A 16122-nucleotide genomic window follows, 5' to 3' on the forward strand; every position below is an offset into this window, starting at 1 on the left:
TTAAGCGACTTTCCCTACAGTACTTTCCATGAAAATGATAGTCACTGATGGCGTGCCAGTCACTAGTGGTGTATCCCAAGTGTTGATACTGGGGCCAATACTGTTTCATATCTTTATTAATGACAAGACAGACTGCACTCTCAGCAATTTTGCAGGTGATACAAAATTGCTGATTGATCTCAATGCTACCCTTATCTAATTAGTATATTCTTGTGCTCTCTCACACCCTTCCCATATTCTTGTCTCTGTCTTCTAGCTATCCCCATCATATGTCCATTTATGTCCATTTCCCATCTTTTCCTCTCTCATAGCATATCCTGATCACAAACACCCCCACAACTGGTACTACTCTCATCACAGGATTCTCCCATACAGCACAGAGGCTTTCCCTGTGCTTTTAGGTGCTTAGGTGTTCACCTCTATTTATATTAAACCCTGCCTTCTATTCTCTGTTCCCCCATGCTATGCTAGCACATATCACTTCCTTTCCCTGCTTTCCTCCTCTTCTGACCGTGCACCTGTCTTCCATCTCTTAATCTGTTTTCCTTCCTGGGTATACAAAGAACTTTCATGCCATTTTTTTGTATCCTTTTACCCACCATTTCTAGTTCATCCTGCCTCTCCTCACATTTCCCTTTATTTCTAACCATTGCCAATGACCTGAGCCCTGGATTCAGTTTCCTACTGCAACTGCCCTTAAAATCCTGTTCCAACTTCCCTTCTTCAGATACCTGCCCTTCCATTCTCTCAGCTCTTACCTCCATCCCCATCAATCTCTATGATTTATTTAAGCCAAAAGACCTGCTTCCTTTCTTCACATTCTCCTCTTATTTCTCAAATTTGCTCCTCCCCAAACAGTGTTTCTTGATATGCCTTTCTCCTGTTTCACACCTTTTTCCTTGTAATCCTTTCTAGTTGATAACGATAGTGAAAGGATGCAGAAGATATAAAAAAAATCTCTTTTGCTGTGATTCCCACTAAGTGTAAAGCAAAATCAGGGAAAATACTGCTCAGTCAATCCTACCTTGAGACAGCACATACCTAGAGCAAGTATTTCTGAGAAGATCATATCCAAAAATTATGATGATCAAACATGCCCTTTTCCCTTCTAGCAGAAGTACGCTATTTAATAAATAGGTAAATAGGTCAGAGTCATCACTTACTTTATCGAGATCTGGCTCCTCCAATGCTAGTGCAAGCTCATTGTTGTCCATTACAGAGGCTGCTGCAACATCTAGTGGTGTTGAACCTCTCATTGAAGGAAACGCTGCAAGAAAGTTAATATACAGTAACTAAATTCAGTTTGCAGTAATCACAGTCATGCAGCAGAGGGCAGTAATCACACTGGAATCTAGAACATAAATATACTAATAGTACGTTATATCACTGTTTTTCAATCAAGAACATGGTTAACTGTTTTGAATAACATTAAAATAAATGCTGACATTTTTTTCTGACCTGACATCCATATCTATAAACATATTCAACCACACTGGTTTTAAATGCAGGTGAAGAAATCAGTATTAACAACATGGCAATCAGAGGAATATTATATTATTTCTTTAACAAAGCAATATGTTAACCATGTAATTCTGCTCAACCCTATCAATTCAATATTTTAAAATACGCCTGTGTTCAGCTAAGAGAGACATTTTCAAGCTTCAGTGTTACTTGTTTTGTTTCTTTTACTCTTATCCCATTTTCTGTGTTTAATATAGGCGAATGCAGGCATTGAAATGGTCACCACGAACAGCAAAAGCACTGTGAAATCACGTTATCTTGCCTTGTTATACCTTATTAATATAAGCTATGTATCTAGCCAAGACAATTTTCCTTGTGTTACAAAATCTAATGCACACACATTAAAAAACATACATCCAGTGCCCCAAAGGAAAAATATGAAACTCCCATCAGTGGCCTAAACTTTAGAGGGAAGGGAAATGAAACCAGATGAAACAGGCAAGCACCATAAAGGGTTAATTTAATCTTAGATTTCCAATCACAACTATTTTGAATGGAAAAAAATGTCAAACTGCATGGATTGAATCCTAAATTTTTCAAGGTGTTCAAAACCAGATTTAGACTATTCTGTTTCTAATACAATTCACAGACACATAAGGATGAAAGGAAAATGGAAAAAAAAATGGGAGTTAGAGGTGAAACCACAAAGTGGTTTAAGCTTCCGAGAGGCTCCATCACATGCTTCAAGTTGCTATACAAATTAGATACTAGTCTTGTGATATCACAGTTCCTCCTGCTCTTGCTTTTAGCTGTTACAGATACATGACGTACCCAGACCAACGCTGCTGTTTTCCAGCAAGTAACTAAGATGCTCAAACATGGCCTTTTGGTTTTGACGACTAATTCGACAGAAGTAGCACAGGAATCGACAACAGCTTGCCACCATCTTAGGAAAAACGATCTGCTGAAGAAGAAAGTTGACAAAGCAGTGAAATATGTTAATTACCAATCTGTTCCAATTCTTCTTCCTGCACTGCTAGCAAGGAAAGTATAGTGAAGTTACCAAGGTGATAAGCAGCTGACAGTTGTTTTGCTTGTAACAAGAAAGGATCCATGTTTCCTTTTAAATTTTGTATTCATTAGGCCATTAGGTTTAAAATGTTGAAAAATCATTTTGCAGAGGACTATAGGGGACATGTAAGGGGAAAAAATGGAGACATACTTCTCATCAAAGCAATCTGCAAACCAGCAAATGCAGTTATACAAAAACTGTATCTTAGCAGCATTATAGTAACAAGCTCAACCCCCAACATTAGGTCATAGCAGAGTAAAGAATATTCAGAAACCTTAGTTTATCCACCCATATTACAGTAAGAATATACAGTCTTCATATAAAACACTTCTACAAGACTCCTACGTTGTTCAATGCATAGGCCTGATAAAATGAATCATTAAATTACATTAAATATTCAATGCTTTTAAAACCAAAACCAAAGAAAAAAAACCCCAATACTTTACTTGCTGCACATTATATGCAAGGATTTCTCCTCTGAAAAGAAAATAATTTCATCTGTAGCACTCATGAAAGAATGTTTCACAAGTTGCAATTAGTCATAACATCATCTGAGATGAACAAGTTATGCCATTCTCACATTTTATTGAAAGGAGCCGAAAGAACAAGATCAAAAATCATGGGAGCTTGTTTAAATGTTTTTCTGTCTGATTTATTAAGTTTACCATATATAGAACTTTTAAAAAAGTGTCAAGTTCAGTTGCAGATCTATGTCCTAAGGATACTCACAAAATTAATGAGAAAATTTATTACCATCAAGAAGAATTCTTTTTTAAATAATGTGACCAGTACCCTTTAGGTACAAGAGGGAATATATTCTATATGTTAGATATATATTCTATAGTATCCAAGGTGATATCCGAGCATTTTAATCACTGTATCATGGGTCTTTTTCTTCGTATGACATCCTGCCTCTTTCACTTCATACCTTTCAACTACATATAATACTGCTTATACTTTATTATAACAAAGTCTAATAAATGTTGTCTTCTTTACAACACAACACTAACTCATTCTGAGAAATGCAACCTTTTCACTTAATGAGACAACAATCTTGCAAAAAAGTGATTATGTAATTAAAAGCTATCTGATATGTATTACCTTTTCAAGACAGCAGGTGCACTTCCTAACTTTGAGACTTGATTAACTGTAGTTTTACTTTGGCAGTTTTTTTGCTAATATATGCAGCTCATTTGTCTATTTCATCATGAAGGAGCTATTAGATACAAGCAGCATTATATATGATTTCTGTTCTTAAATGTAGGGTAGATGAAAATTAATGAAAAAAACATTCATTCATTCATGAAAACATTCAACAAAGCTTCCAGCCCCTGAATTTACAGGGAGTTTAACAGAATGTGTGACATAACTTTGTTTAGAAAATTACAGTAACAGCAATGTTGTTAAAAATTGTCATTTAAAAAATTCCTTATTATTGACAGGAATATATATGAATATGGAATTCTAAAACTTTCAATCAGTAAAAAATAATTTTGAAGTAAAATGATTCAATTCTGACAGCCAAAAAGGGTGTTTCTCAGGATTCTCTGAAAATGAATGAACAACCAATACCAGAAACCAACATGACATTAAGATTCCAAAATTCTAAGACCTAAAGACACAGCCTTTAAAATAACTATTTCAGGCATTAAGATACACACCAAAACCTAACTGTGATGGTAATGCTGAAAGCTTGCCTGAGTATCTTCTGGGATATCCATTTCACCAATGAAGTACCTTTCCAGGGTTTTGTTAGCTAGTACTAGCAAATACTTCTAAGGTACTGAGATACCTTTAGCCACATCATGTTCCACACATCTCCTCATCTGTTTCTGACTCATGTATTAATAGCATAGCTGGAAAGAAGCCTGGCATAAATTTTCTTCAGTCTGAACTGACAAGTTTTTACCTTTGCACCGTTCCTTCAGAAAAGTGTGAGCTATGTCTCAATGCAGCCTCAGGATAAAACCACTTAATCCAAGAAGCGGGAGATCTACCTGAAACCATCTGCTGCCACAACATAAGAAAATGCCCAGTCCCTAAACCAGAGACTACATTGCATGGTTGCTCATTCCATCTCTTGAAGCTATAACACTGAACAGAAAGAAATGTCCATGAAGCTGGAAAGAAAAAACAAAAGGGAACATACTAACAATCTAGCTGTGAGGAAAGTGCTTGAGAGCAGGAAAAGCAGTGTTCTAGTGCCTGATGCCACCACTATACTTGAACTGTATATAAGCGACTCAGTGGACAAATCCACAGAGAATTTCCAATGAGTATATAAACCTATAGCTGACCAAGGCATGCTCACCATTTCTGGCCCTACTCCTTTTTATTCAGAATACCTTACCTAGCAGAGTGAAAGATCCACAGCATGCACAAACATGTACCCTTTTCCAGCTCACAGCCTAGTGGTTCTATCTAGTGTCGACAACCTTTCAAGGGAAACTTCTCTGCCAGATTAGTAGTAAGCATGCCAACAGAAGATCAACAGACAGCAGATGACAATCATTTTAAAAGCAGTACTTTCTCTCGCTGCAAGGTTGCAGTTCCTGTGAGGGGAACTTCAGGCTTGGAACTCAGAAGCAACACTTCTCTGCCTGTACAGTTCCCTGCCCAATGGTTTGTTCTGCGAAATCTCCCCACTGCAATATCTAAAATCTGTGCTAATGGTGTGCAAAACTCTTTGTTAATAAGCCTTGCCGTGTTATTTCATGACGTGACTGTAGCCCTGTAACTCTATAAGAAAATTACGGGTTCTGAATCATGAGTATCTGAATGTTTCCACACTTAAGGAGAAAATGAGGCACTGGAGTCTGGGAACAGATCAAATTCCAAACACACCCTTTTTTTTGTCCATACTTCTTCATAAGATTTCTACTCCTATGCCAGTTCCAGTTCAGTAGGTGAGGCTTTGGATCCCTTCTAAAATACCTAACTCTCCCCATACATTTCATAAAGACAGAGACATGAAATAGGACATTTTGGGTAGCCAGACACATTAAATGCTGCAACACCAGGTTACCAAGTAATATTTGAGGTCTGCATTCTCTTTGAAGGATATCACATTAACTTCTGTAAAGTATTTTTGTAGATCTGTGTTACTAAAATTTTCAATGAAAACATTTTTAATAGAATTAGAAGGCACTGTGGGGTGGTTGTTTTGCAGTTTTTTTGGTCACCTTTGCCTATATGTACACGATGTAGCAAAAACAAGAGGGTTGTGACACCTATAAATTAGCAAAGTATTAATCCTATAATTAATTGTAGCTTGCCTTGAACTCAAATGTGAGCATATTAAAACAGAATAACTAAACCCAGTATGTGAATACTTTGTAACACTATGGTGGTATAGCCAGACACAATGTATAAGTATTTTACAGAAGTATATGAACTATGTGACCAAAAAGGCAAAGAAAGAGGGGTGTAGCTGCACATAGAAGGCATTCAAGTAATGAAAAGTTGCCAGAGAGACAAGATAAGAACAAGGTAGCAAAATGGACTGAAAATCATTCCAAATACATAAGAAGAATGAGTGGCCAGACAAAAGAAAACAAGATAAGCAGTACTGGGATCAGAGGAGACTCCTTTTTCGGGAGGGAGGCAATACGACAAAAACATCAGGCATAATAAAAGAGAAGAAAGAAGATAAGCCCACTTCACTTTTGACTTTCTTCAGTAGCCTAAATGTCCAGTTAGGTTTCTCAAAATTTATGCCACTCTGCCTTTAAACTAACACATATATATTTAAGCATAATGCTAAGAAATGGGAAAATACAACACTGCAAGAAAATTATTGCTCAAGTATTTGAATTTGAGCATTCAAAATTAAGTTGGTGTTAGTCTCTTATTACAGTTTATTCCTAATAACACTTTATCTAAGATGAAAAGGTATATTTTCCTAGCAGAGCTACACCTCCCATAAATGCAGCTAATGTAGCTATTTAATTTAAAATAAGAACAAAAGCTTTTAAAGTCCTATTAAAAGGCTGATGAAACACCTGTAACCTCTCTCGCGCTTTTTAAAAATCAAGTCCAAGAATGCTGGGTTCTCCCTCTAGTACTGTAAAAACTGTTCTATTTTTAACAATAAACGATATTTCCATTTGGACAAGCAAAATCTATCTTACATGACGGAGATATATTTCTCTTCAGATACTTCTTCCAAAACATCCTAGTATACTTTTGGAAAGGGTCAAAATGCAAAACACACTATAAAATTATGGTGAAATTACCTGACATTTATCTCCTCCAAGCACATTCACCATCACATCCATAACAGTCTCATGCATGCCCAAGACTCTCATTAAGTTAGGATGCTGATAAAACACCTTGTTGTTCATTATATCCCTAAAACAGAAGAAAAGGCAACAATGTATTTTTAAGAAACACCATTTAAATTTAAATCAATGATGCATTATTAGAGATTTCAGAAATATGCATTCACTGTAGTAACATAATTTTAAATTCTTAGATTTCAGCATAGTACAAAAACACCTGACAACTAAATGCTTCACATTTCAATATCCTGTCATTCCTCTAATTTTCATGAATTCTATATAATAAGAATCTAAACTTTTAAATGCTTTCAATATAGCATTTTGTCATCTTTAATTTACTCTTAACCATCTGTTAAGTATAAAGAAAAAATACATTCTGTGATGATCTAAGTCAAAAAGAATATATTCTGTTATAAGTAAAGAATGGGGATCGAGACATCTAAATCTAATGTTGCCTCTGGAGTAACACCCCTTAATTAATTTTCTCAGTTCACAGAGAAGATGACAATAGACTTAAAATTCATGGTTATCTGTTAAATGTATCAGTATTTCCAAAACTAAGACCATCTGCCAGAAGATGTAAAATGGCATACAGTGCCCATAAATAGGAATATTCTAACATTTTCACTCTGCCCACCATCCTCTCAACATGTTCTAGAATTCACTATACTGGTTTCATAATCCAGAACACAATTTATGTGTTTTGATAGGGAATCTAGGGATTTCTAACATTTCAGGTCAACCTGTTAAAAACAAATGGCAAATAACAGACATCATGCCTGCTTTAAAGAAATACAGAAAACTGGGAATGGAAGATGATTCATAGTACAGCACCTCTGGGAAGAGAGCTACACACACGCTGAGTTTAGACAAAACTTACCCTTTACCCCTCTTAGAACTCTCAGCAACTCTACAAACTCAGCATCAAGGACAAATTAGGTAATCCTCTCACATACTAACTAATGAGCTGTTACAATGACTTGCTCAATTCAACTGAAGAGATTAGTCTTTTCAATTTTTACAAAAACAATACCATTTTTATAGTGAAATAGTAAGAATAATGGAAGTTCCTTACAACTGTTGTAAAGGAGAGAAATTGTTCAATGTTCTTGGTACAGGACAAATAAATACAATTCTCAGATAACCGTACTATCCTTTCCTCTCTTTAAATATACCATTTTAATGGAAATAATTCATTTTCTGCAATCTTTTTTTTTCCTTTCAACATTAAATGGCCTAATCCTGCAATATTCACATAAGAGAAGTAACAGAAGTGCAGGCATGCACCATAATACAGCTGCTTAACAGAAGTAATTTCATAGCAAAGACGCAGAAAAAATATTCTCACATCAGCAGGCCTTACATAAAGGCAATTTCTTATAATTCTAATGTTATAAAGGATAAAATAAGCAGTCTTCCGTGTTCAAATACTTTAAGTTGCCACTGATGATGACATAATAAATACTAACCAGTTTGAAATATTTCAGATCACAACACCGCTTTGCTGGTTCTACCTAATTGCTTGCACAACTTTCCAACTAAAAAGACACCAGCAAGTTTATTCACTCGTGCATGAACTATTACATGAGCTTTACGTTTGGGAATATTGACACCAACAGTGATTTAAGTTATCTGTTTTCTCTAGAGCTGCTAAACATGTACTTCAATGAAGTTTTAAGCATTAGGCTTAGTAAAAGGAGTCCATTTTCTCTAGATGAGAAAATAACTTGGCTCACAGAAACCTTGACAAATTTGATGCTGCTAGAGAGATCAATTGGAGCCATCTTGGAAATATCTGTGAAAATGAAAATTTCTACTACATATTTGCATTTTACTACAGCAATGATTTTCATCCAGGATCTAAAATGAAAGAATTTACTAATATAACAAAAAGCTTAACACAAATTTAAAAATAAAATTAAGTTAATTCCATACCCTAATCCATTAATCATCAGCAATTCCTCCTCTTTTCCCATCCTGACACTGAGAAGTGAGCGAATCTGGCCCAGTGCTGCAAGCAGATTAATGGTATCCTTCACAGAAGCAGCACTAATAGTGTACGCTTTCCTCAGAGCTTGCAGTAGCTCACCAATGCTGTCATACTGCCTACGAAGGAGGGTGTACATAATCCGAACTAATTCTGGATCTTGAATCTGATCTTCCTGGGACCAGCGCACCATAGTCTGGGATATGAGTTCTTTCAGCGTAGCTAAAAGAATAAAACGCATAAAATGTTACTAGCTATTACAACAAAAAGTAAAAAACATGTATTATTGTAAAATATTAGGTAACAGTAGACAACGAGGCAGTTACAAGAGAGCAAAAGAACACAAGCACACTGAACAGGATTTTTCAACTGAAAAAAGAATTTTTAGATCTTTCAAGATAAGTGTGATGCTCTTGAGAGCTAGAAAACAAGAAACACCTACTTAGCGTTCATGCCATTACCAGCATTGTTGGCAATGAAAACTGTAGTTGATCATCACTCTAAGAATCATCCTTGTAAGTTAAATGCTATATTTAAACTTTTAATTTATCCTTCCTTTCTACATCGAGATCTATAAAATAGCACTAAGCACAAACACTTTTTCATTAGGAATGACTGAAATCTAATTTTATAATGCCAAAGAAACATTGTATTTTTGATGATCATCAGCCTAGTTTTGGAATACAGAAATTGGTAATTAAGTTTTCAGTAAGCAGTTTATTGGCTGACAAGGATGAGTTCAATTACAGCAGAAATACTCATGAATGTGAGCTCAGCTTGCCAATCAATCTTGCCAGAGGGGAGGAGGAAATAAAATCCGTTCTAAACTTACAAAACTGCCAGAAAAAAGGATGAGATAGCTGCCTTTTTAAATCAAATATCCAATTTAGGGCCTAGCCAGGGTGGCTTGAGCAGCTTTTGCTACTAATTCACTTGATGAATATTTAGCTATTCTGTTGTTCAAAGGATCTACATCGTCTTCAAAAATATGATCTACCTGGAAACATCTCAGAATTGTATGGTGATGCAAACACATTAAGGAGTAGGAGATGCAAATGGACCTAGAATAGGGGAATTTAACTTGTATTTCCCATCTGTTTGGGGAAAGTCACTGTCACTTGGGAATACGCTTTCTAAAAAAAATTGTATTGTTTGGAACTACACGATGCATATTGCTTGAATCAGTTCTGTTGTATACATTACACATTCAATGACCCTGAAAACAATTCTTCTGAGCACAGAGTTTAGGAAATTTACCTGAAAACTAAACACATGCTCCAGTCCTTGTTCCAACAAATGTTCATTGTTGGTATCAAGTAGAACATGAATAATCACCTTCCCCCTTAAAACAATGCAAGTTTCTTTCCTCTATTTCCAGCAAAGTTAGCTCTTGACTTTCCCAAAGTTCTTCCAATTTCCAGCACAAAAGTATTTACAGCTAGCATATACCCACTTATTTTTGTGTTTACACTATCCTTTCACTCTTCTCCCTTACAGTTTACTTAATGATGTATTTATAGAAAACCATCATTAATTCTCAGATTTTGTTCAATAAACAGGCTCTTTTCTGTGGGCACAGGTTCTGTATTTCATTAAGACAGCCCTATTCTTAGATGCATGTTATGAATGAAAATAGTAAACAAGCTTTGTTTCAAAACACTGTATAACTTTCTTCAATCAAAACAATTTCTTCTTTATTGCAACAAGGCAATCTCCTCTTCTTTGATTCTTGCACTAAATTCTTCTTTTCTAGACTAACTAATAATTACCTATAACTTTCCAACTCATTGAGTGTCACTGATTTCTGGTTACGTAAATATAACACACTTCTTAGGTCAGAAAGTCAGTGATCTTACTAAAGAATATAATTACTTTGGTGTTCTGACTGAGGGAGGAAGGGGATAAACATGGGATAAAGAGCAACCTGAAGTGGTAAACTCAAGGAGGAGTTAAGGTTTCCTCCTGTAAAATTATGTTATGTCTTTGATAGCTCAGGTGATGGCCCCTCTCACAGGGCTAAAGGACAAAATGTGCACAAATTTTTATCTTTTTGTTTTACAAATCTAGTTCCTCATTTCCTTAGTACTGCCAGAAATAAATATTTTTTGTTGGATTGAAAGGAATATTACTTTCAAAATAACGTGATATTTTGGATTTTTGTTGTTTGATGAGGGAAAATACCACAATTCACTCTAAATAGATATTTCGTACTTCGGCAACAAAACTATTATTTGCATTGACTCAGTTATGAAGGTGATTTTATACACTTGATTTAACCATCAGATATTTATACATACAACTAAAAGATAGTTACAATTTTTATTACAAATATCCCACAAGAAGCACATTCTCATGAAATGAACAAATTAAAAACAATTGTTTCCCTGATATTGAATTGTCTAAGCAGAGGTTCCCATGTGTAAGTGCAACAAAATGGTCCTGTGTTTTTTAGAGCTTCTGAATCATTACAGCCTCTTACCCATCATATTATTCCAAAACTGTAGAGTCTGCTTAGTGCTTCTAGTTCTGAGTGTATAAGGCTCCTTCAGAGGATTAATTTCTTATCTGAGTATTTTTTAAAGATACAGAACTTTGCAGTTCAGTTTCTACTGCCTGAAACCAGAGACTTCTCAAGTTGCCACTCCCAGCTACTTAGATATACTTGCCTACGTCTAAGCACAGCAGTACACTCTCAGGACTTCTAGCTAAACTGCAAAGAGGAAACATTTGCAAAATTTGACACTTGCAAAATTTGACACTTTATTAATAATTCATTAAGAGGCATTACAGTTAAAAACCTCAGGAAATAAGAATATAGTTCTTTCTATGCTGCTCTTATGCCTTCTGTGCAACTTGGTTTAGGAGAGTCTGCTTAGTCTCTTTTTCTAATAAGATGTATTGTGAGAGTGATCCATTGTTTCCTTCCCTCTAATCCTTTCTACCCAATTTTGCCCTATACCAAAACAAAGAAGCTGCTGAGTTTGTTGCACTTGAGGAAAAAGATCTCCTTGCAACTCAGCCAAAAGATGAGAATAGATGAGAAACAATCAAATGTGATGACTCCAACATGATCTCAATAATAGTCAGCAATAGTATTCATTTTGACTGCTAATCACAAATATACTGTACTGCAACCAAACATTCTGTAACCAAAAATTAAAAGACAAGTAAAAAATTGAGCTAACAACCAGTGGGAAGTCTATTGTAAGTAATAACTAGTAAGTTAACATTCTATGGTTTCAGTGTAAGTAGCACGCTAAGGAACAAAGTCTTAAAGGACACAATCTGTGATTCTTCAACTTAATGCTACAATTGCATCTTATTTTTTTCTTGAATGCACAGTGGGTATTATTCAACAGGGACCTAACCTTTTCACACTAATATTCTCATACATCCACACTAAGATCGCTTTGAAAGATCCATGGTTCATTGTTTCAACATGGCAATTGAATTAGGGCATTTGTTCAAGCCAGTAAATTCTATTTCCTGATTTCCGTTCTAGGACCAGTAATCAAATGTATATCTTCAGAATATATGGTCCCATATGAAAGATTCGTATTATAATAGCAGATACCCTCCCTAAGTTAGAGGCACCTGAAGAGCCATAGTTAAGTAAACCTGACAGCCATAGTTTCTATTCCCAAAATGCATGAACAAGATCTCCTTTCATTTCTACCTGCAGAAAAACTAAAGAGCAGACACATTACTCACTACCTTAAATAAAAAGTCTTTCTTTGGCATTTCTTCTGTGTAAGTTTACTATCCCTTTTATCACACCATGAGCCTCTGGCTTGGGGAAGAAGGTGAAGGGGAGGCCAGCAGGTTAACCTGTAACAGATGCTGGGAGCAATCTGAATGCTGGGCATGGTGACATCAATAACCAGCTAAAATAGTTGCTAATGTTTTTCCAATTTTCAAGTTTTAACAAGAAATTGCAGTGCCTTAACAATCTTTCAAGGCTGCATGATGAGTCCTCCACATATATGCCTTATCTAAATTATGGCTTGACAGTTACAAAGTCCTATCATCGTAGTTAACACTAATTAATTGCCTTAATGTGTTTATTCTCTGAGTTCTAGCTTGTTTTTAAAAACAAATTTTACTAATTCATCATTAACACTAGTTTAAATTGCTGGCATTCCTCTCCTAAGATAAAAGTCCATTTGTGAGTAGATATGAATGCTTGCTTAGAGGAAAGGAAGACTTCTTTGTAGAAAATAGTTCCTTCCTATGAATATTCACACCCTGAGTATGTATGACCAGACACTCAAGGCCAGAAGCTTTTAGTCTTGGCAACAGGCACACGCCATGCACACCACCACCCCTCTTCATGCATATAAGAGGACTAGAGTACCTCAGGCACCTATTTGCTTTCACTCTCTGAATTCCAAATTTCCTGGGGGGGTAAAGGGGAAGTGCACACATAGACTACATATCTCGTGGGTGCCAGCTACAGTCAAGAATATAATATAATATGATATATAATTTTTCATTGTCCTTTGCATGACTTGATCCATATGTATATTTGTACTATGCATCACTCAAAGGAGAAGCCCAAGATTATCTGAAATGAAGCGATTATCTGAAATTTCTAGAAAAATGGACACTGTAGAATCACTTGTCAAACCCACATTTCTTGCGACCCAAAGCTCCAGTATATGGAAAACTGCTCTGTTCCAAGGACCAAATACCATGTGCCCTGAGGCTTTAGGTGTGAATGCTTCCTGATTCATGACAACAGAATCCACATGAACCCTGAAGAAGAAATTATACTTCCCAGATACTGAGTAGGTCCTACTACCATTAAAGAGAAAGCAGATACTAACAGATGAGTCACTGGAGAATAAAACCCTTTCTCGTGCAGCACATGAGATTATTATAAGATTTAATGTATTTATAATCTAGTATCAAGCCTAACAGACGAGAATATGCTTTCAGGGCAGGATAAACCCTCTCTGGTGCTTTACAGAACAAGCAGATCACTTAAGAGGTGTCCCGAGTTACAAAATAGCATCGCTGTCTAATCTCACGCAACTCTTGATGAAATGATTAAGTCTGAAGTGAAATTAACTGTTCTGGGTCTGCAGAAGGACCTATTGCCAAACTGAGAAAACTGGAAATAGAAGAGGAACGCTTACTACCATTATTGGTTGGAAGACCAACCTCAAATCACTTCACAATTCTGCACATGATATTTGGAAGGTGTTATAGAAACTTAAGAGCTGGCAAAACCCAATCTTGATTTGCAAAGGCAATGAGAAACCTCAGCAAAAATTTATGTTCTAAAGGAATACCTGAAAGAATTGGGCTTTTTGCCTTACTTATTCTTCACTGTCCATAGTCACTACTAAGGACTGCAAATTCATAAACATGTGACAGCAAAGACAAAACTTCTGAGATTCACACTACACATCAACCTCACTGTGGGTAATTCATGGCAGTGAAAGCCAGGTGAGTTGCTCAAAGGGCTCAACAAAATGCTCATGCAGATGGTAGAGGAATTGCAAGCACAGAAGCAATCTTGCCTATTTAGACCATGAACACTCCTCCTGTGTTAGGGAATAGGGTATGAGAATGTACATGTACGGGAATACTGCTCAGAATAAAACATCTGTGATTTCAAGTGTTTCAGGGTGTTTATCTGCATGTATGTTTGTGCATATATGTACCCTAAGAAGAGGCAGTAGTAGGAAGGTATACGAACACTTTGTTTTGCTACTAGTCATTCCCTGCCAGTAACAGAACCAGCTACAATAAATAATTTATTAGAGGAAGTAGAGCCAAAAGAACAATATACCTTCAAAATGCAACATGAAATATTGCAGATGAAATAATAATGACAAATTGCTACTCAACTGAAGCAGACAGAACTGGAGATAACTTCAGGATGTAGGACTTTCCTGTCCTCCATTTATAAACAAGATCTGTTTTGCTCTCAAGTAACAAAGAGGTTGAACTAACCTCTGTAACAAACATTACAGGAAGGTATCTGTAAAATTTTTTATTTCAGTGCTTCCTTTAATTAAAAGTAGCATATCTTTGAAATACCAGTAATATATGCAATAGTCTACTTTAAGCTTTCCATTGCTAAAATGACTGCATGCGGTTATCAATTACTTAATGCATGTGCATTTTTTCTTAAATTGGTTAACCAAGTAAATAATATTCTTCAAAGCATTATAAAGAAACGACCATCTGCTATATATGACATCCCTCTGTAGTTATGAACATGCTTGGTTTCTCTGAAAATCCAGCATTTCAGAAAACCAGAAATGGTTCACATACAGTATAGCTCTTATTATAAGATCTGACTGCATTTACAAGTTAAAATTGATTGAATGCAGTAAAAAAAATTATTTTATTTCCTCTGTATAAAAGTATATAACAAAATATAGTATATCCTGTAAATGTTCAAATACTTGCTGGATAACGCTTCTGAAAGTAGTTGTAGGAATACAAAGAAAACTTGCTGAAACAAATTCTTAGTCTCCTTTTCTGCTTGTTCCATGGCATTAGGCATGATAAAGTAATAAGACAGATATGAAATATGGCATTTGCGTATAAATAAGAACAAATGTAATTTTAATTTACTTTTCTACAGAAAAGACAAATTTCCATCTTTTTGTATAAGAAAAACTATGAATTACAGGGCTAGGTTTATCCATCATTCCTCTGTGTGTAGAATAACCTTGATTCAACTACATTTTTGTTTCTTATAAGAACTAACTTTAACTCAAGAGTAAAAACTTTCATTGATTAACATCTGTCAAGCTTTGCACAGCTTCCTCTTAATACAATATACAAAATGGATATATATCTTATCAACTGATACATACATCATGTGAATCAAGTCCAACCAACTTCCACAGTGCCTTGCAACATGTAGTGTCAGGCCTTTTTAAGAAGAAAGCTCATCAACCTATCTGCTCAGCATCAACCAAAAGAGACCTTGGACTGTTTGGCCTAGAGAAAAGAAGGCTCAGGGGCAATCTCATCAATGTATATAAATACCTGAATGGAGGGTGTAAAGAAAACAGAGGCAGGCTCTTTTCAGAGCCCAGTGACAGGACAAGAGGCAACGGGCACACACTGAAACACAGGAGGGTCCGTATGAACAAAAGGAAATGCTTTTGCTGTGAGGGTGACTGAGCACTGGCACACATTGACCAAGGAGGTTGTGGAGTCTCCATCCTTTGACATACTTAAAAGTCACCTGGACATGGTCTTGGGCAACCTGTTCTACGTGGCCCTGCTTGAGCAAGGGGGTTAGACCACATGACCTCCAGAGGTCCCTTCCAGCCTCAGCCATTTTGTGGTTCTAT

General features: G+C 35.9%; 1 protein-coding gene across 1 annotated transcript in view; it reads right to left on the bottom strand.

Moving 5' to 3' along the window:
- The window catches only part of RYR3 (ryanodine receptor 3), a 194282-nt gene that overhangs the window by 95401 nt on the left and 82759 nt on the right, over positions 1-16122 (bottom strand). The window contains exons 39-42 of the mRNA XM_010574283.1: positions 8749-9022; positions 6769-6883; positions 2293-2422; positions 1164-1267 (exon numbers count right to left, since the gene is read on the bottom strand). Coding sequence (XP_010572585.1) covers positions 1164-1267; positions 2293-2422; positions 6769-6883; positions 8749-9022 — 623 coding nt within the window. The remainder of the gene's footprint in view (positions 1-1163; positions 1268-2292; positions 2423-6768; positions 6884-8748; positions 9023-16122) is intronic.

Source organism: Haliaeetus leucocephalus, unplaced genomic scaffold, assembly GCF_000737465.1.
Source record: "Haliaeetus leucocephalus isolate CR32 unplaced genomic scaffold, Haliaeetus_leucocephalus-4.0 Scaffold417, whole genome shotgun sequence".
Classification (NCBI taxonomy): Eukaryota; Metazoa; Chordata; class Aves; order Accipitriformes; family Accipitridae; genus Haliaeetus; species Haliaeetus leucocephalus.